Genomic DNA, 14,613 nt, shown 5'->3' on the forward strand with positions numbered 1-14,613 from the left:
GGTGAAGCTCCTGGCTCTTGTCAGAAACAACTCCCATTCTGGGAAGAGCCCCAGAATCGTTGCCAAAACCTGCCCGGGGCTCATGGCAGCACCCCTGGGCCATGGACTCCCATTTCTATCATTCCAGTGCAGGCTGCCCCAGCCCAAGGCAAGGACAGCAATCAGGTGCTTGCAGCAGCTTGTCAGCACTTAGAGCCCACCCTAATTCCTGCCAATCCCCTGGATGATGCAATGGAAGCTGTCAGAGACCAGGGTGCTGTGAACCCCCTGCCAGCACTTCAGCAGAGCTCCTCCTCCTCCTCCTCAGTCCTGGGAGCACTTGTGGATGTTTGTACCTGATCCCATCCTGTCCCTCTGCCAGCCGGGACACCTTCCAGTATGCCGGGTTGCTCCAAACCCCATCCATCCTGGCCTGGAACACTTCCAGGGATGGGGCAGCGACAGCTTCTCTGGGCACCTGTTCCAGGTCCTCCCCACCCTCACAGGGAAGGATTTCTTCCCAACATCCCATCTGAACCCACCCTCTCTCAATGGGATTCCATTCCCCTTGTCCAAAGTCCCTCTCCCCGTCTCCTGGAGCCCCGTCAGCGCACGGATCATGAAGTGTTTGCCCTTGAAAGGATTGCCCTGGGGAGGGGATGTGACATCCCATAGCTGGGGACACAAACGTGGTGTCAGCAGGGAAGAGAGGTGACAGTTCTGCTCCCAGGGCCACCACACGTGTCACTTTCCAGCAGGAGCATCCCAGATCCCTGAGCCATGTCAGCCTGGGTAGGAATCATCTCACCTCAGCTGTCTAGGAATTCCTTGGAATTCACTGCAGGCTGCTGTGGGACTGCCAAGGGAGTGTAGAAGATGACTCAGATGAAACCTCTGACTTTCTAAGGCTTAAAGCCAAGACAGCAGCACTGATTCACCTCTTCACAGAAGAAATGGCATTGCTGGAATCCTAAATCATCCCTCTGCTCTGTGCCTGTGCTCCAGCTCACACACAGAATTTATTATTCCATGGATTCTCTTGGAAACCGGGCGGTGAAGGTGAAGTACCACTGCCATTGGGGTATGCAAGTGGCAAAATTAGATTTGAACCAGAAATCAAAGTTTAGCAGCACATTTGTAGTGCAGGGTCCTAAGGATCCACCCCAGGAGAGAGAGGGGGCAAGTTCAGGCAGTTCAAATGAGAAGATTTTGGGATTGGGGTTGCTTTAAAAATGGAAAAGGAAGCTGACATGGGGACAAACTCCCTTTGCCATCGGTCTCCTTGCTGAGGCTCTCTCCTGTTCCTCCTTTCCTGGAGAAAGCCAAGAGCAGATCAGCAGCAGAGCCCTGATCCCAGCAGAGGCTGTGCAATGGTTCCCTGTTGGTGAGAGCCCTGCAGAAGAGGAGCCAGCAGGAGAACAGGGGCTGTGGCAGGAGCTGGGACAGAGCCGCTGCGGACGCTGCTGGGGCTCAGCCCAGGGGCTTTGCTGCCCTTTCCCAAGTGACCACTGCAGGGAACTCCTGAAGATCCTGACCCAGGGACAGCAGCTGGGGTGTGTGGGGTGATGGGAGTGCAGTGTGGGGAAGTTCTCCAGGCTGTGAGAGGAAACAAGGTCAGACTCTTCTCCTTCTACTGGATCAGAGCCCCCTCACTGGGTAGAACCTGGTCATGCCTTTTTTCAGTCTAGAGACATGCAGAGGGTATTAAAAGCTTACAACATTGTGGGAAATGAGAAATGAGCAATTTTTTGACATTGTTCAACAGGGTCAGGCTCTGTAGCAAAGCCCGGATGTTGTTTATTCAAGAAATGTTGGGATTGGAGTTATTGAATTGGAAACAAACAACAGATATAAATGCAAACTCAATTCAGGAGTGGTTACAAAACGACACAGATCAGAACAAGATGGATTTTGGCTGAGGCTGCTGTGCACAGTTGCTGTGCAGCTCCTCCCGAGGGTGGCCAGGTGAGGATGGAGGTGCTCCAGGGCTTCCTTGGACTTGGATGCTGGGAACCACAGGATGGCCCCATTCTGCAGAACAGCAGCAGAAGCCCCTCATTCCTGTGAAATTCAGTGGTCCAAGCATCTGGGGATGGGAATTTCCATATTCCATATTCATTTGTTCACAGGCACAAGGGTTCAGTGGAGCTCACCATCGACCCTGCCCTTTACTCAGAACGACTGAATTCTGGAATTCAAGAATGTGACAAATTCCCCTGAAAGAAGAAGGGAATGTTGCTGTCCCTGCCCAGCTCTGCAGCCCTTCCTGGTGTCTCTCCCCATCAGCTGGGAATGCAGGGCCGGCTCTGCCAGACAGAAGGGGAAGGATGCTCCCTGTGATCCCAGTCCCTCTCCTGCCATCCAGAGGCACCAGCCCTGCAGGGATTTGGGAAATGAGCAGCACCCCGTGCTGGGTGTGTCCCCAGGGTTTAAGGTGTCACATTCTTTGCAGGCAGGAGATCCCTGAAAACACCAGGAAACTGCTGTGTGTAGGCAGAGGAGTTGGAGTTCATTCCCTGGGGCTGAGGCAAGGAGGATCTTTCCCTTGGGAATAGAGCTGGGGAACAGAACTGAGCTCAGCTGCTCTGCTTGGAGCCATGTGCATCCAGGAGGGAGGAGGAAAGCCATGCTGCAATGAGCTCCCTGCAGAGCATCCCTCAGAAATCACCCAAGGCACTGCCCCTGCTGCCTTCTCCTGCAGGAATCCAGCACCACAGGGAGGGGCATCCTGTGGGTATTTCTTGATCAGGTGGCTCAAGGAAAGCCTGAGCCACTCTGGCAGGGTCCTTCAGCAGAGCAGGGGAAGGGATCACCAGGCTCAGACCCCTGTGTCCATGGAGGAATCATTTCTGGTGGCGGGTTTTTTTTTCTGTTGGTCAAAGACTCTCTGGAGGGAGAGCCGGAGGGATTTCAGGGAGCAGGGCCTCCAGCACCTCCCTGCCAAGAAGTAGATGAAGGGTTTGATGCTGCTGTGGATGCAGTTGAGCAGGAAAAAACCTTGGGAAGACACAAGGGTGTAGCCAAGCTGCTGCAGGAAATTGCAGAGGATGAGAAGGACAATGAGGAGCACAATGAGGAAGATAACGATTTTGCGTCTCTGGGGTTTCTTCTTCTTGGAACCCCACTTGGCCCTAAGGAAGTAGATTGTTTGAACAATGACCGTAGGTGCAGCAAAGAGGAGCAGGACGAGGGCGTACATGGAGATGAGAGCTGCCCTGCAGTGCTCCTGCTGGTGTGATGGGCACAGGTTTGTCATTGCAGGAATAACAGTGAAGAGAGCAAAGAAGGACCAGTAATTGAGACTTTCCAACAACCAGCACAGGCGCAGAGGAAGTTTGCATCCGCAGCAGAGCTCGCAGAGCTTTTCCACAAAATCAGCAATGCTGGTGTCTGTCAGCCGGAACAGCGCCCAGTAGTAGGAGACCACTGAGAGCTGGAAAAGGAAATTCAAGTACGGCAGGGGCACGATAGGAGAGCAGGACACGTCCTCCACCAGGAAGAGGAGGGCAGAAGGGACTATGAAGAGCAGGAAGAGGAAGTCAAGAAGAGCCAGGTCAAAGATGCCAGTGTTACGCTCTTTCAGGCTGAGGAGGTAGAGCACAGCCCCATTCCCAGCCAGCCCACAGAAGCTGATGAGCAGTGTCACACTGTGTATGGCCACGCTGGTGACATCTGTGTCACAGAGATCATCCCCTTCAGTGGGTGCGGAGGGAGATGGGGACACGGTGGTCACCTCCATGGATGGACGCTGGGCAGGCAGTGAGATGTGGCCCCTGGCTGTGGTGAGAGTGGATGGGGAGTCAGTGCTTGGAGAATGCCGGGATGGAGCATGCGGCTCCTCTGCAGCTCCCTGCAGTGGGAAGGATTCAGAGGAGAGAAGTGAGATGTGAGGGGAGGAGGGCAGTGGAAATGGTGGGGTGGGAGAGGGAGGTGGCAGGGTTGGGATGTTCAGCAGGGGATGCGGAAGGGAAGGGCAGGGCAGAGGAGGGGGGAGCTGGGGAGGGCCCTGCGGTCACCAGAGAGGGTGGCAGGAGCAGAGCAGCTGCTGGAGGAGAGGGAGGTGGGGTAGGGAGGAGGGCAAACCTTGCACTGACCTGTTCCCAGTGGGGCAGCAGCAGGCCAAGGGGTCTGTGCAGATCAGCGGCGCTTCCTGGTACCCTGTGCTCCTTTGGGATCAATCTCCTAAAGCGGCTCCGGCTCCTCCCAGCTCAGGCACATGTAGGACAAAGTGCGGAGTTCACCAGGAGCTCCCCACTCCTGTCCTGCTGGCTCCTCTCTGTGCCCGGTCCCGCTGTTGTTTCTTGGTGGGATCATGGTGCAGTAGGAAATTCTGTCCTTGAGTACATAAGACTTTCAATTCTCATGATTTGATCGGATTTTGCGTGGGTTCTTTTGCTACAAAGGAAGTGAGTTTTGTCAAACTCCGCTTGAAGAATACAACGGCTCCTCTTTTCCTCCTCATTAGAAACATTTCTTTCTGCCATTTCTCATTTTGGTTTCATGAGGGGTCATCGTCCGTCGAGCAGCAGAGGGCTGCTGGTGCTGCTGGTGGCACTGGAATTCTGGCAGTGCTGCTGAAGCCTCTCGGTGCTTGTCAGAAACACCTCCCTTTCTGGGAAGAGCTCCGGGATCACTGCCAAAACCTGCCCTGGGCCCAAGGAAGCCCAACTGAGCCAACAATTCCCATTTTTTCATTCTGATGCAGGCTCCCCCAGCCCAAGGGAAGGATAGCAATCAGGTGCTCTGTGCTGATTTGGCACAGCCTGGTTTTTGGTAGCGGTGCAGGGCCACAGGAAGAGGCTTCTGTGAGAAGCTGCTGGAAGCTTCCAGCACGTCTGCCAGAGCCAATCTGTGCTGGCTCTGAAGATGGACACGCTGCTGGCACCACTGGAGAGGTTGGTAACGCCTCGGTGAGGACACATTTAAGCAGAAAATCAAAGCAGCCTGCACTGCCCCCACGGGGTCGTCTGGCCGGTGGGGAAAACACGGCAAGCGATTTCCCAGTCTGGAACCCGGGCGAGATCAAGCTCTGGGCACTGCGGAATTCTGGAAGAATCTTTGAGCTGGGACAATTTGTTGGCAGTGGCACCCATGGGCAGCAGTTTTTCCTGGAGTCAGAGAAGAGAGGGAGGGTGAGGACATATGTGGGGACACAATGTGGTGGCACCAAGGTCAGTGGAAACAAGGGGGAAGAAGTGCTCCAAACGTCCCAGCTGGGATTCCTCTGCAGGCTGCAGTGAGGACTGTGGTGAAACAAACTGTCCTGCAGCAGTCCATGAAGTGCAGAGGGGATGCACAAATCCACTCGCAGCCTGTGGGAGAAGTGCTCAAGCTGGAGTGGGTGCCTGCCAGAGAAAGCTGTGATCCAGTGGGAGACATGAGTGCAGAGAGAGGGCTCCTGCTCCTGGAGAGAGAAAGAGAGCCCTGCTTCCAAAGGAGAGCAGCCTGTCCTTGGAGGACTGCACCCCGTGGAAGAGTGACCCACACTGTAACAGCTTTGAGAAGAAGGTTTGCCCTGGGGAGGGACTCAGGTTGCAGCAGTTCTGGCAGGAGTGCTGCTCCTGAGATTAGAGCCCCACTGGAGAAGCTCACGGAGAACGGAATCCCATGGCAGAGACCCCATGACAGAGCAGGAAAAAACTCCTCTCCCTGAGCAAACAGAAGAAGATCTCGAGTGACAAAGGGACCAAAACCCCCATGCCCTGTCTCCCTGCAGTGTTGGTGGGAAGGAGGTAGGGGGAAAAAAGGTGTTTCAACGTTTCGTTTTAGTTCACATTATCATCCTCTGACTCTGTTAATAATAAATTTATTTAATACCATTAAATTTGCACCAAGTTTTTTTCTGTCTTAGGGTGTTTTCTCTCCCAGTCGTCCTCTCAACTCATGAGCCCTTTTTTAATTCTTGTTTCCCTCTCCTCTGCTCAGCTGAGAGCAAGAGAAGGTGAGCAATGGGCTTTTTTGGGTTCTGGGCATTTGGCCAGTATCCAACTACGACATGCTTGAATAATCAGCATTAGAGCCCACATTCCTTCCTGCCAATACCCCTGACGGAGCAATGCAAGCAATCGGAGGGTTGTGCAGTTCATCACTGGATGCAGAAGGGAAGGGCAGGGCAGAGGAGAGGGGAACTGGGGAGGGCCCTGCGATCACCAGAGAGGATGGCAGTGAAAAGAACAGGGCATATGCATTTATTAATATTCAGTTTTTATTAAAGTGATCAGCTCTTTGTAATCGTGATCAGCTGGATGGTAAGGCTTAGCAAGAGTTTTTCACACTGCTGTAGTAATCCGAAAGAGCAAGTGCTTTTGCAGTTCATCACTCAGCTGGCAGAAGTAGATGGCAAATCCTTGTCCCCATGGGAACAGGTAGAAGCTCTCTCTGGTCAACTATGAAAAGGCAGAGAAGCTAAAGTCTATCACTGAAATGCAGAGTAGCAGATAGCAGCTCTTCTCTCTCTGAGAAAGAGCCCTACAGTTTCCCAGTCTCTGTCCTAGTCCCTAGAGCTGGTCCACTCCCATTCCATTCAGACACTTACTAGGTTTTGGCGAGTCTTTGAATCAGGCCAGGGGGGTGCATCCACTCCTTCCTCGGCCAGAGCACCACCTGGATCTTTTCACTGTGTCCAGTCTTCCATTTTGGAGTGCCTTTCATCCCCAAAGAACTCTCTCCCAGCGTGCTGTGTGTTCGTCTTATTTGCATACGCCCTGCTCAAGTAGGCAGCATGGAGGGGAACTAGGTGCGCTCCCATTACGGTAGGCACAGCTAGGACAATCACCTTGGGTAGGCACAGCTAGGACAATCACCTTGCTTTAACATGCTAATGTAGGAATGCAGGACCGGCAGGATGGCTGTCCAGACCTGCCAGGGATGGGGGTCGCCTGTCTCTGAGGCGCCAGGGCACCGGCGCCTCCCATTGCCCCCTCCAGAGCTCCACAGAACCACGCTAGGCACTCCGACACCTCTCAGGGTGTGCGACATCAGCCACAGCTCCCGGCCGGCCGGCGGGGCCGCCCCTTTCCCGCGGAGAGGGGCTGCGACATCAGTCTCAGGAGTTCTGGAGACATAACCCCACCACATCCCGGGCTACAGCACCTACACAGGGGCAGCCTTTGGAGCATCCACACTCACTGAGAATTCGTTCATAACAGCAGGAACAGAGCAGCTGCTGGAGGAGAGGGAGGTGGGGTAGGGAGGAGGGCAAACCTTGCACTGACCTGTTCCCAGTGGGGCAGCAGCAGGCAAAGGGGTCTGTGCAGATCAGCGGCGCTTCCTGGTACCCCGTGCTCCTTTGGGATCAATCTCCTAAAGCGGCTCCTCCCAGCTCAGTCCCATGAAGGAGAAAGTGCCCAGATCACCAGGAGCTCCCCACTCCCGTCCCGCTGGCTCCTCCCGTGCCCGGTCCCGCTGTTTATTTCCAAAGTCTCGGTGCAGTCACGGGGCAGTCGGAGTTCCACAGCCTCGGGGATATTGATCTTTGTGAAAAAGGCATATTGTGTGTGTGGCTCTACGCAGACATTTACTATATGTAATATGCTAGGTAGAAAAGTTATGCAGTATTAACATTTTAATAATATAGTAAATGTAGTTTTTAACATTGAATCTAAGTAAAAATTGTGTGTAAGGTATTTTCCTTAGCTCAAGAGAAAAGAGAAGATAACCCGGAGGTTTCTGCACAGAGAGAACAATTACACCAGACTAAAACCCCTCTTGGATTTTTCAGAGGCAAAGATGCAGATCTCCTTGAATCCACAGAAGCCACCTGGTCAAGCCAGACTCCATGACGCCAAGGGTTTAGCAGAAGGCTCTTGACAAACGGGTTTTTCTTAGATAAAGTATGCATAATCATTAAAGTTTGTCCTCAAAAATAGAGAGGTTTCTCCCTAACGGGGCCCTTCTCCTTGTGAGCCTTTCTCTGGAAAGGAGAGGGGACGGTAGGCCCGGGCTACCTTCTTTGCTCTTATTGCCTCATTATTTGTCCTGTCTCTGAAAACTTTTTGAACTTTTATTATTGTATTAAGTTTTTTGTAACCAATTTTTATTCTTTATTAAATTTTCATAAATTTCAAAAAGCGAGTTATTGGCATTTATGACAATCTTGATTCTTTCTTTTTACCCTAAAAATCAAGTCGTCTTGTGCATTTTTATGAGAAACGACGCCTCATTTCTTAAAATTTTAATCTGTTTATTAAACTACGACCTGGCAAAAACAAGGTCTAGAGGCAAGGCCAGACGCAGCCCGCCCACAACAGGAACAATCCCTTAGATCCCCTTGCTGAGCCAACCCCACACTCATTCATATCCCACTCTTCCCACACTGCTCCTCCTTCCTCCCGCCTTCCCGGGGCTTGTGCCCTCCCTCTGCCTTCCACTCCCCGCTGTGGTCCCAGACCAGCATTGCAGCTTTCAGCATGAACACAATACTCACATTAGGAACACTCCAAATCTTCACAGAGCTTCTTTTAACATTACAACACACATAATATCCGTTCAACATTTGCGAGAGCCTATCTCCATTACCACCTCTGTATAACATTTGTGAATGGCTCCTGATTTGCCCCTAAATAGAAACGCTCCTTCCCAGGAGAGGGTCCCATTCTTCAACTGCCTTCCCTCTCCTGTCAGGTCTCTGCCATTCCCTGTTTCCCTTCCCTGAGGGGTCATTGTCCCTCCAGCAGCAGAGGGCTGCTGGTGCTGCTGCTGGCCCTGCAATGCTGGCAGTGCTGGCAGCGCTGGTGAAGCTCCTGGCTGCTTGTCAGAAACAACTCCCATTCTGGGAAGAGCTCCAGAATCCTTGCCAAAACCTGCCCGGGGCTCATGGCAGCACCCCTGGGCCATGGACTCCCATTTCCATCATTGCAGTGCAGGCTGCCCCAGCCCAAGGCAAGGACAGCAATCAGGTGCTTGCAGCAGCTTGTCAGCACTCAGAGCCCACCCTAATTCCTGAGGACAAAGATGAGTTCAAGATGGATTTTGGCTGAAGCTGCTGTGCAGAGTCTCTGTGCAGCTCCTCCCGAGGGTGGCCAGGTGAGGATGGAGGTGCTCCAGGGCTTCCTTGGACTTGGATGCTGGGAACCACAGGATGGCCCCATTCTGCAGAACAGCAGCAGAACCCCCTAATTCCTGTGAAATTCAGTGGTCCAAGCATCTGGGGATGGGAATTTCCATATTCCATATTCCTTTTGGTCTCAGGCACAAGGTTTCAGAGGAGTTCACCATCGACCCTGCCCTTTACTCAGAACGATTGAATTCTGGAATTCAAGAATATGACAAATGCCCCCTGAAAGAAGAAGGGAATGTTGCTGTCCCTGCCCAGCTCTGCAGCCCTTCCTGGTGTCTCTCCCCATCAGCTGGGAATGCAGGGCCGGCTCTGCCAGACAGAAGGGGAAGGATGCTCCCTGTGATCCCAGTCCCTCTCCTGCCATCCAGAGGCACCAGCCCTGCAGGGATTTGGGAAATGAGCAGCACCCCGTGCTGGGTGTGTCCCCAGGCCTTAAGGTGTCACATTCTTTGCAGGCAAGAGATCCCTGAAAACACCAGGAAACTGCAGTGTGTAGCCAGAGGAGATGGAGTTCATTCCCTGGGGCTGAGGCAAAGAGGATCTTTCCCTGGGGAATAGAACTGGGGAACAGAACTGAGCCCAGCTGCTCTGCCTGGAGCCATGTGCATCCAGGAGGGAGGAGGAAAGCCATGCTCCAATGAGCTCCCTGCAGAGCATCCCTCCAAAATCACCCACGGCACTGCCCCTGCTGCCTTCTCCTGCAGGAATCCAGCACCACAGGGGGGGGCATCCTGTGGGTATTTCTTGATCAGGTGGCTCAAGGAAAGCCTGAGCCACTCTGCCAGGGTCCTTCAGCAGAGCAGGGGAAGGGATCACCAGGCTCAGATCACTGTGTCCATGCAGCCATCATTTCTGTGGGCTACTTTTTTTTTCTGCTCATCAAAGGCCCTCTGCAGGGAGAGCTGGAGGGATTTCAGGGAGCAGGGGCCCTTTAAACCCCCTGCCAAGAAGTAGATGAAGGGTTTGATGCTGCTGTGGATGCAGCTGAGCAGGAAAACAACCTGGGAAGACACAAAGGTGTAGCCGAGCTGCTGCAGAAAATTGAAGAGGCTGAGAAGGACAATGAAGAGTAGGATAAGGAAGATAACGATGTCGCGCCTCTTGCTTTGCTGCTTCTTGGAGCTGCACATGGCCTTAATGAAGTCGATTGTGCTGAAAATGACCACGGGTGCAGCCAAGAAGAGCAGGATGAGGGCATGCACAGAGATGAGAGCTGCCCTGCAGTGCTCCTGCTGGTGTGATGGGCACAGGTTTGTCACTGCAGGAATGACAGTGAAGAGAGCAAAGAAGGCCCAGTATTCAACACTGTCCACCAATCTGCACAGGCGCAGAGGAAGTTTGCAGCCACAGCAGAGCTCGCAGAGCTTCTCCACAAAATCAGCAATGCTGGTGTCTGTCAGCCGGAACAGCGCCCAGTAGTAGGAGACCACTGAGAGCTGGAAAAGGAAACCCAAGTACAGCAGGGGCATGATAGGAGAGCAGGACACGTCCTCCACCAGGAAGAGGAGGACAGAGGGGACTGTGAAGAGCAGGAGGAGGAAGTCAGCAAAAGCCAGGTCAAAGATGCCAATGTTATGGATTTTCAGGCTGAGGAGGGAGAGCACAGCCCCATTCCCAGCCAGCCCACAGAGGCTGATGAGCAGTGTCACACTGTGTATGGCCACGTTGGTGACATCTATGTCACAGAGATCGTCCCCTTCAGTGGGTGAGGCGGGAGATGGGGACATGGTGGTCACCTCCATGGATGGACGCTGGGCAGGCAGTGGGATGTGGCCCCTGGCTGTGGTCAGAGTGGATGGGCAGTCAGTGCTTGGAGAATGCCGGGATGGAGCATGCGGCTCCTCTGCAGCTCCCTGCAGTGGGGAGAAGTGAGATGTGAGGGGAGGAGGGCAGGGTTGGGATGTTCAGCAGGGGAAGCGGAAGGGAAGGGCAGGGCAGAGGAGGGGGGAGCTGGGGAGGGCCCTGCAGTCACCAGAGAGGATGGCAGGAGCAGAGCAGCTGCTGGAGGAGAGGGAGGTGGGGTAGGGAGGAGGGCAAACCTTGCACTGACCTGTTCCCAGTGGGGCAGCAGCAGGCCAAGGGGTCTGTGCAGATCAGCGGCGCTTCCTGGTACCCCGTGCTCCTTTGGGATCAATCTCCTAAAGCGGCTCCTCCCAGGTCAGGCACATAAAGGAAAAAGTGCAGAGTTCACCAGGAGCTCCCCACTCCTGTCCTGCTGGCTCCTCCCATGCCCTGTCCTGGTGTTGTTTGTTGGTGGGATCATGGTGCAGTAGAAAATTGCATCATTGCCTGGATCAGTGTCTCAATACATTTGGTTTGATTGGTTTTTTTCGTTGCTGCTTTTTTTTTTTTTTGCTACAGAGGAATGAGTCGTGTCAAAACTCTGCTTGAGAATAGAATGGGTCCTCTTTTCCTCCTCATTAGAAACACTTCTTTCTGCCATTTCTCATTTTGGTTTCATGAGGGGTCATGGTCCCTCGAGCAGCAGAGGGCTGCTGGTGCTGCTGGTGGCACTGGAATTCTGGCAGTGCTGCTGAAGCCTCTTGGTGCTTGTCACAAACACCTCCCTTTCTGGGAAGAGCTCTGGGATCACTACCAAAACCTGCCCTGGGCCCAAGGAAGCCCAACTGAGCCAACAGTTCCCATTTTTTCATTCTGATGCAGGCTCCCCCAGCCCAAGGGAAGGACAGCAATCAGGTGCTTTGTGCTGATTTGGCACAGCCTGGTTTTTGGTAGCGGTGCAGGGCCACAGGAAGAGGCTTCTGTGAGAAGCTGCTGGAAGCTTCCAGCACGTCTGCCAGAGCCAATCTGTGCTGGCTCTGAAGATGGACACGCTGCTGGCACCACTGGAGAGGTTGGTAACGCCTCGGTGAGGACACATTTAAGCAGAAAATCAAAGCAGCCTGCACTGCCTCCATGGGGTCGTCTGGCCCGTGGGGAAAACACGGCGAGCGATTTCCCAGCCTGGAACCCGGGCGAGATCAAGCTCTGGGCACTGCGGAATTCTGGAAGAATCTTTGAACTGGGACAATTTGTTGGCAGTGGCACCCATGGGCAGCAGTTTTTCCTGGAGTCAGAGAAGAGAGGGAGGGTGAAGACATGTGAGGGAACACAACATGGTGGCACCAAGGTCGATGGAAACAAGGGGGAAGAAGTGCTCCAAACGTCACAGCTGGGATTCCTCTGCAGGCTGCAGTGAGGACTGTGATGAAACAAACTGTCCTGCAGCAGTCCATGAAGTGCAGAGGGGATGCACAAATCCACTCGCAGCCTGTGGGAGAAGTGCTCAAGCTGGAGTGGGTGCCTGCCAGAGAAAGCTGTGATCCAGTGGGAGACCTGAGTGCAGAGAGAGGGCTCCTGCTCCTGGAGAGAGAAAGAGATCCCGTGCTTCCAAACGAGAGCAGTCTGTCCTTGGAGGACTGCACCCTGTGGAAGAGTGACCCACGCTGTGACAGCTTTGAGAAGAAGGTTTGCCCTTGGGAGGGACTCAGGTTGCAGCAGTTCTGGCAGGAGTGCTGCTCCTGAGATTAGAGCCCCACTGGAGAAGCTCATGGAGAACTGAATCCCGTGGGAGAGACCCCATGACAGAGCAGGAAAAAACTCCTCTCCCTGAGCAAACAGAAGAAGATCTGGAGTGACAAAGTGACCAAAACCCCCATGCCCTGTCTCCCTGCAGTGTTGGTGGGAAGGAGGGAGGGGGAGAAAAGGTGTTTTAAAGTTTCATTTTACTTCTCATTATCATCCTCTGACTCTGTTAATAATAAAACTACTTATTAGTGTTAAATTTTAACCAAGTATTACACTTAGGGGTTTTTTTTCTCCCAGTCCTCCTCTCAACTAATGAGCCCTTTGTTAATTCTTGTTTCCCTCTCCTCTGCTCAGCGGAGAGCAAGAGAAGGTGAGCACAGGGCTTTTTTGGTTGCCTGGTGTTTGGTCAGTGTCCAACCAGGACATGCTTGCATAATCAGCATTAGAGCCCACATTCCTTCCTGCCAATACCCCTGATGATGCAATGAAAGCAATTGGAGACCAGATTTTGGGGTTCTGTGGTCCCCTTTGCAGCCCTTCACCAGAGCTCATCCTCTGCAGTCCTGGGAATACTTGTGGCTGTTTTTGCCTGATCTCACCCCTTTGCAAGCAGGGACAGATTACCAACCTGTCCACTAGACCAGGTTCCTTCAAACCCCATCCATCCTGGCCTGGAACACTTCCAGGCATGGGGTGGCCAGAGCATCTCTGGGAACCTGTGCCAGGGCCTCTCCAGCCTCACAGGGAAGGATTTCTTCCCAATATTCCACCTAACCCTGCTCTCTAGCAGTGGGAAACTATTGCCCCTTGTCCTGTCACTTCAGGCCTTTGTCCAAAGTGCCTCTCCAGCTCTTGGAGCCTCTACCGGCTCTGGAAGGGGCTCTAAAATCTCCCCAAACCTTCCCCTCTCCAGGCTGAACACCCCCAGCTCAGTGCCCTCAGCAAAGCCACAGGGAGGGGGTTGATGCCCCGTGGAGCCCGTGGTGACAGACACAGATGTCACCCTGCTCCTGGAAGGGGGTGCCTGTGCTGAGCACCACAGACTCCCCCTTCCCTTGCAGCTGCACCATCCGAGCCTGCTGAGGGAGAGGCCAAAGCCAGGGCAGAGGGAGAATTTCTGAAGGCACAAAATCACCAGCAAGGATATCAGTAAAACCAGGATTAATCTGGAGCAACAGCACAGCAAAGTGTGTGTGTGTTTGTGTGTGTGTTTGTGTGTGTGACAAAAGAACAGTGAGGGTAAGGATAAAAAGGAAAATGGCCTTGAAGCTTTCCTGCACTCACACTTCACAGTACTTCAGTTCCACCTTAAATTGAGCAATTCAATAGAGGAAGAACCCTCAACAGCCTTTAACCTCATTTATGCCCTATACTTCCTTCCAGGCCTGAGGTACTCAGATGTCTCAGGTCCTTCAACACCTGAGGGAGCAGCATTTCTCCCACATGTGCCACAGCAGATGCACACGTGTGTGCACACAGAGACAGAGGCAGTGCAAGGTCCCTGTGAGAAATTCCCCTTGGAGGCAGGGAAATGCTCACTCCGGATCTGTTTGCATCTCCTCAGTGGGCCAAGGGCTGAGCCTCGAGCAGTGGGGATGGGTTTAGGATCTGTGGGTGTTTGGGCATCCCTGAGGGCAGGGAACAGGAGAGATCCAGCCGGGAGAGGCCCCGCTCCGAGGGAGGTTCTGGTCAGCGCTGCTGGGCCCAGCAGAGCCCCAAGGGTCTCCTTTGGCACCGCTGGTCACAGCCCCAGGCCACGGCCCTCAGCCACAACAAGGCTTCACTCTGGCCACGCTTCGGGCAGCACCTCGCTTTGGGAGGGTGAGAACAGGGATTCAGGGAATTAAACCAATCTCCAAGGCTGTTCATACACCCCAGAGGAGGCTGGACAGCAGCAGCTCCTGGAGCAGAGGGTGTTTGTGACCAGGCCAGGGGCTGCTCCTCAGCGCTGAGGCCTGCGGAGCCTTCCTGAGATCCCAGCACGGCCTGGAAAGGGAGAGGGGATGCACCAGCACAGGGACGGTGACACTTTGGATATTTATTCTTCA

At 53.6% G+C, this 14,613-nt stretch overlaps 2 protein-coding genes across 2 annotated transcripts; both read right to left on the reverse strand.

Annotated features, from left to right (window-relative positions):
• Window positions 1-1,745: 1,745 nt before the first annotated feature.
• LOC134550532 (mas-related G-protein coupled receptor member H-like) lies at window positions 1,746-3,733 on the reverse strand. The gene has a single exon (XM_063397271.1). The coding sequence runs from the start codon at window positions 3,716-3,718 to the stop codon at window positions 2,798-2,800; it is 921 nt and encodes a 306-aa protein (XP_063253341.1). The 5' UTR covers window positions 3,719-3,733; the 3' UTR covers window positions 1,746-2,797.
• A 6,125-nt stretch (window positions 3,734-9,858) lies between these two features.
• LOC134550641 (mas-related G-protein coupled receptor member B5-like) lies at window positions 9,859-10,855 on the reverse strand. The gene has a single exon (XM_063397370.1). The coding sequence runs from the start codon at window positions 10,777-10,779 to the stop codon at window positions 9,859-9,861; it is 921 nt and encodes a 306-aa protein (XP_063253440.1). The 5' UTR covers window positions 10,780-10,855.
• Window positions 10,856-14,613: the final 3,758 nt, after the last annotated feature.

This window comes from Prinia subflava, chromosome 5 (assembly GCF_021018805.1).
Source record: "Prinia subflava isolate CZ2003 ecotype Zambia chromosome 5, Cam_Psub_1.2, whole genome shotgun sequence".
NCBI lineage: Eukaryota > Metazoa > Chordata > Aves > Passeriformes > Cisticolidae > Prinia > Prinia subflava.

Excerpts from the sequence above, each read along its gene's own strand:
- LOC134550532 (XM_063397271.1), bottom strand. The coding sequence starts at position 3,718 with ATGGAGGTGACCACCGTGTCCCCATCTCCCTCCGCACCCACTGAAGGG.
- LOC134550641 (XM_063397370.1), bottom strand. The coding sequence starts at position 10,779 with ATGGAGGTGACCACCATGTCCCCATCTCCCGCCTCACCCACTGAAGGG.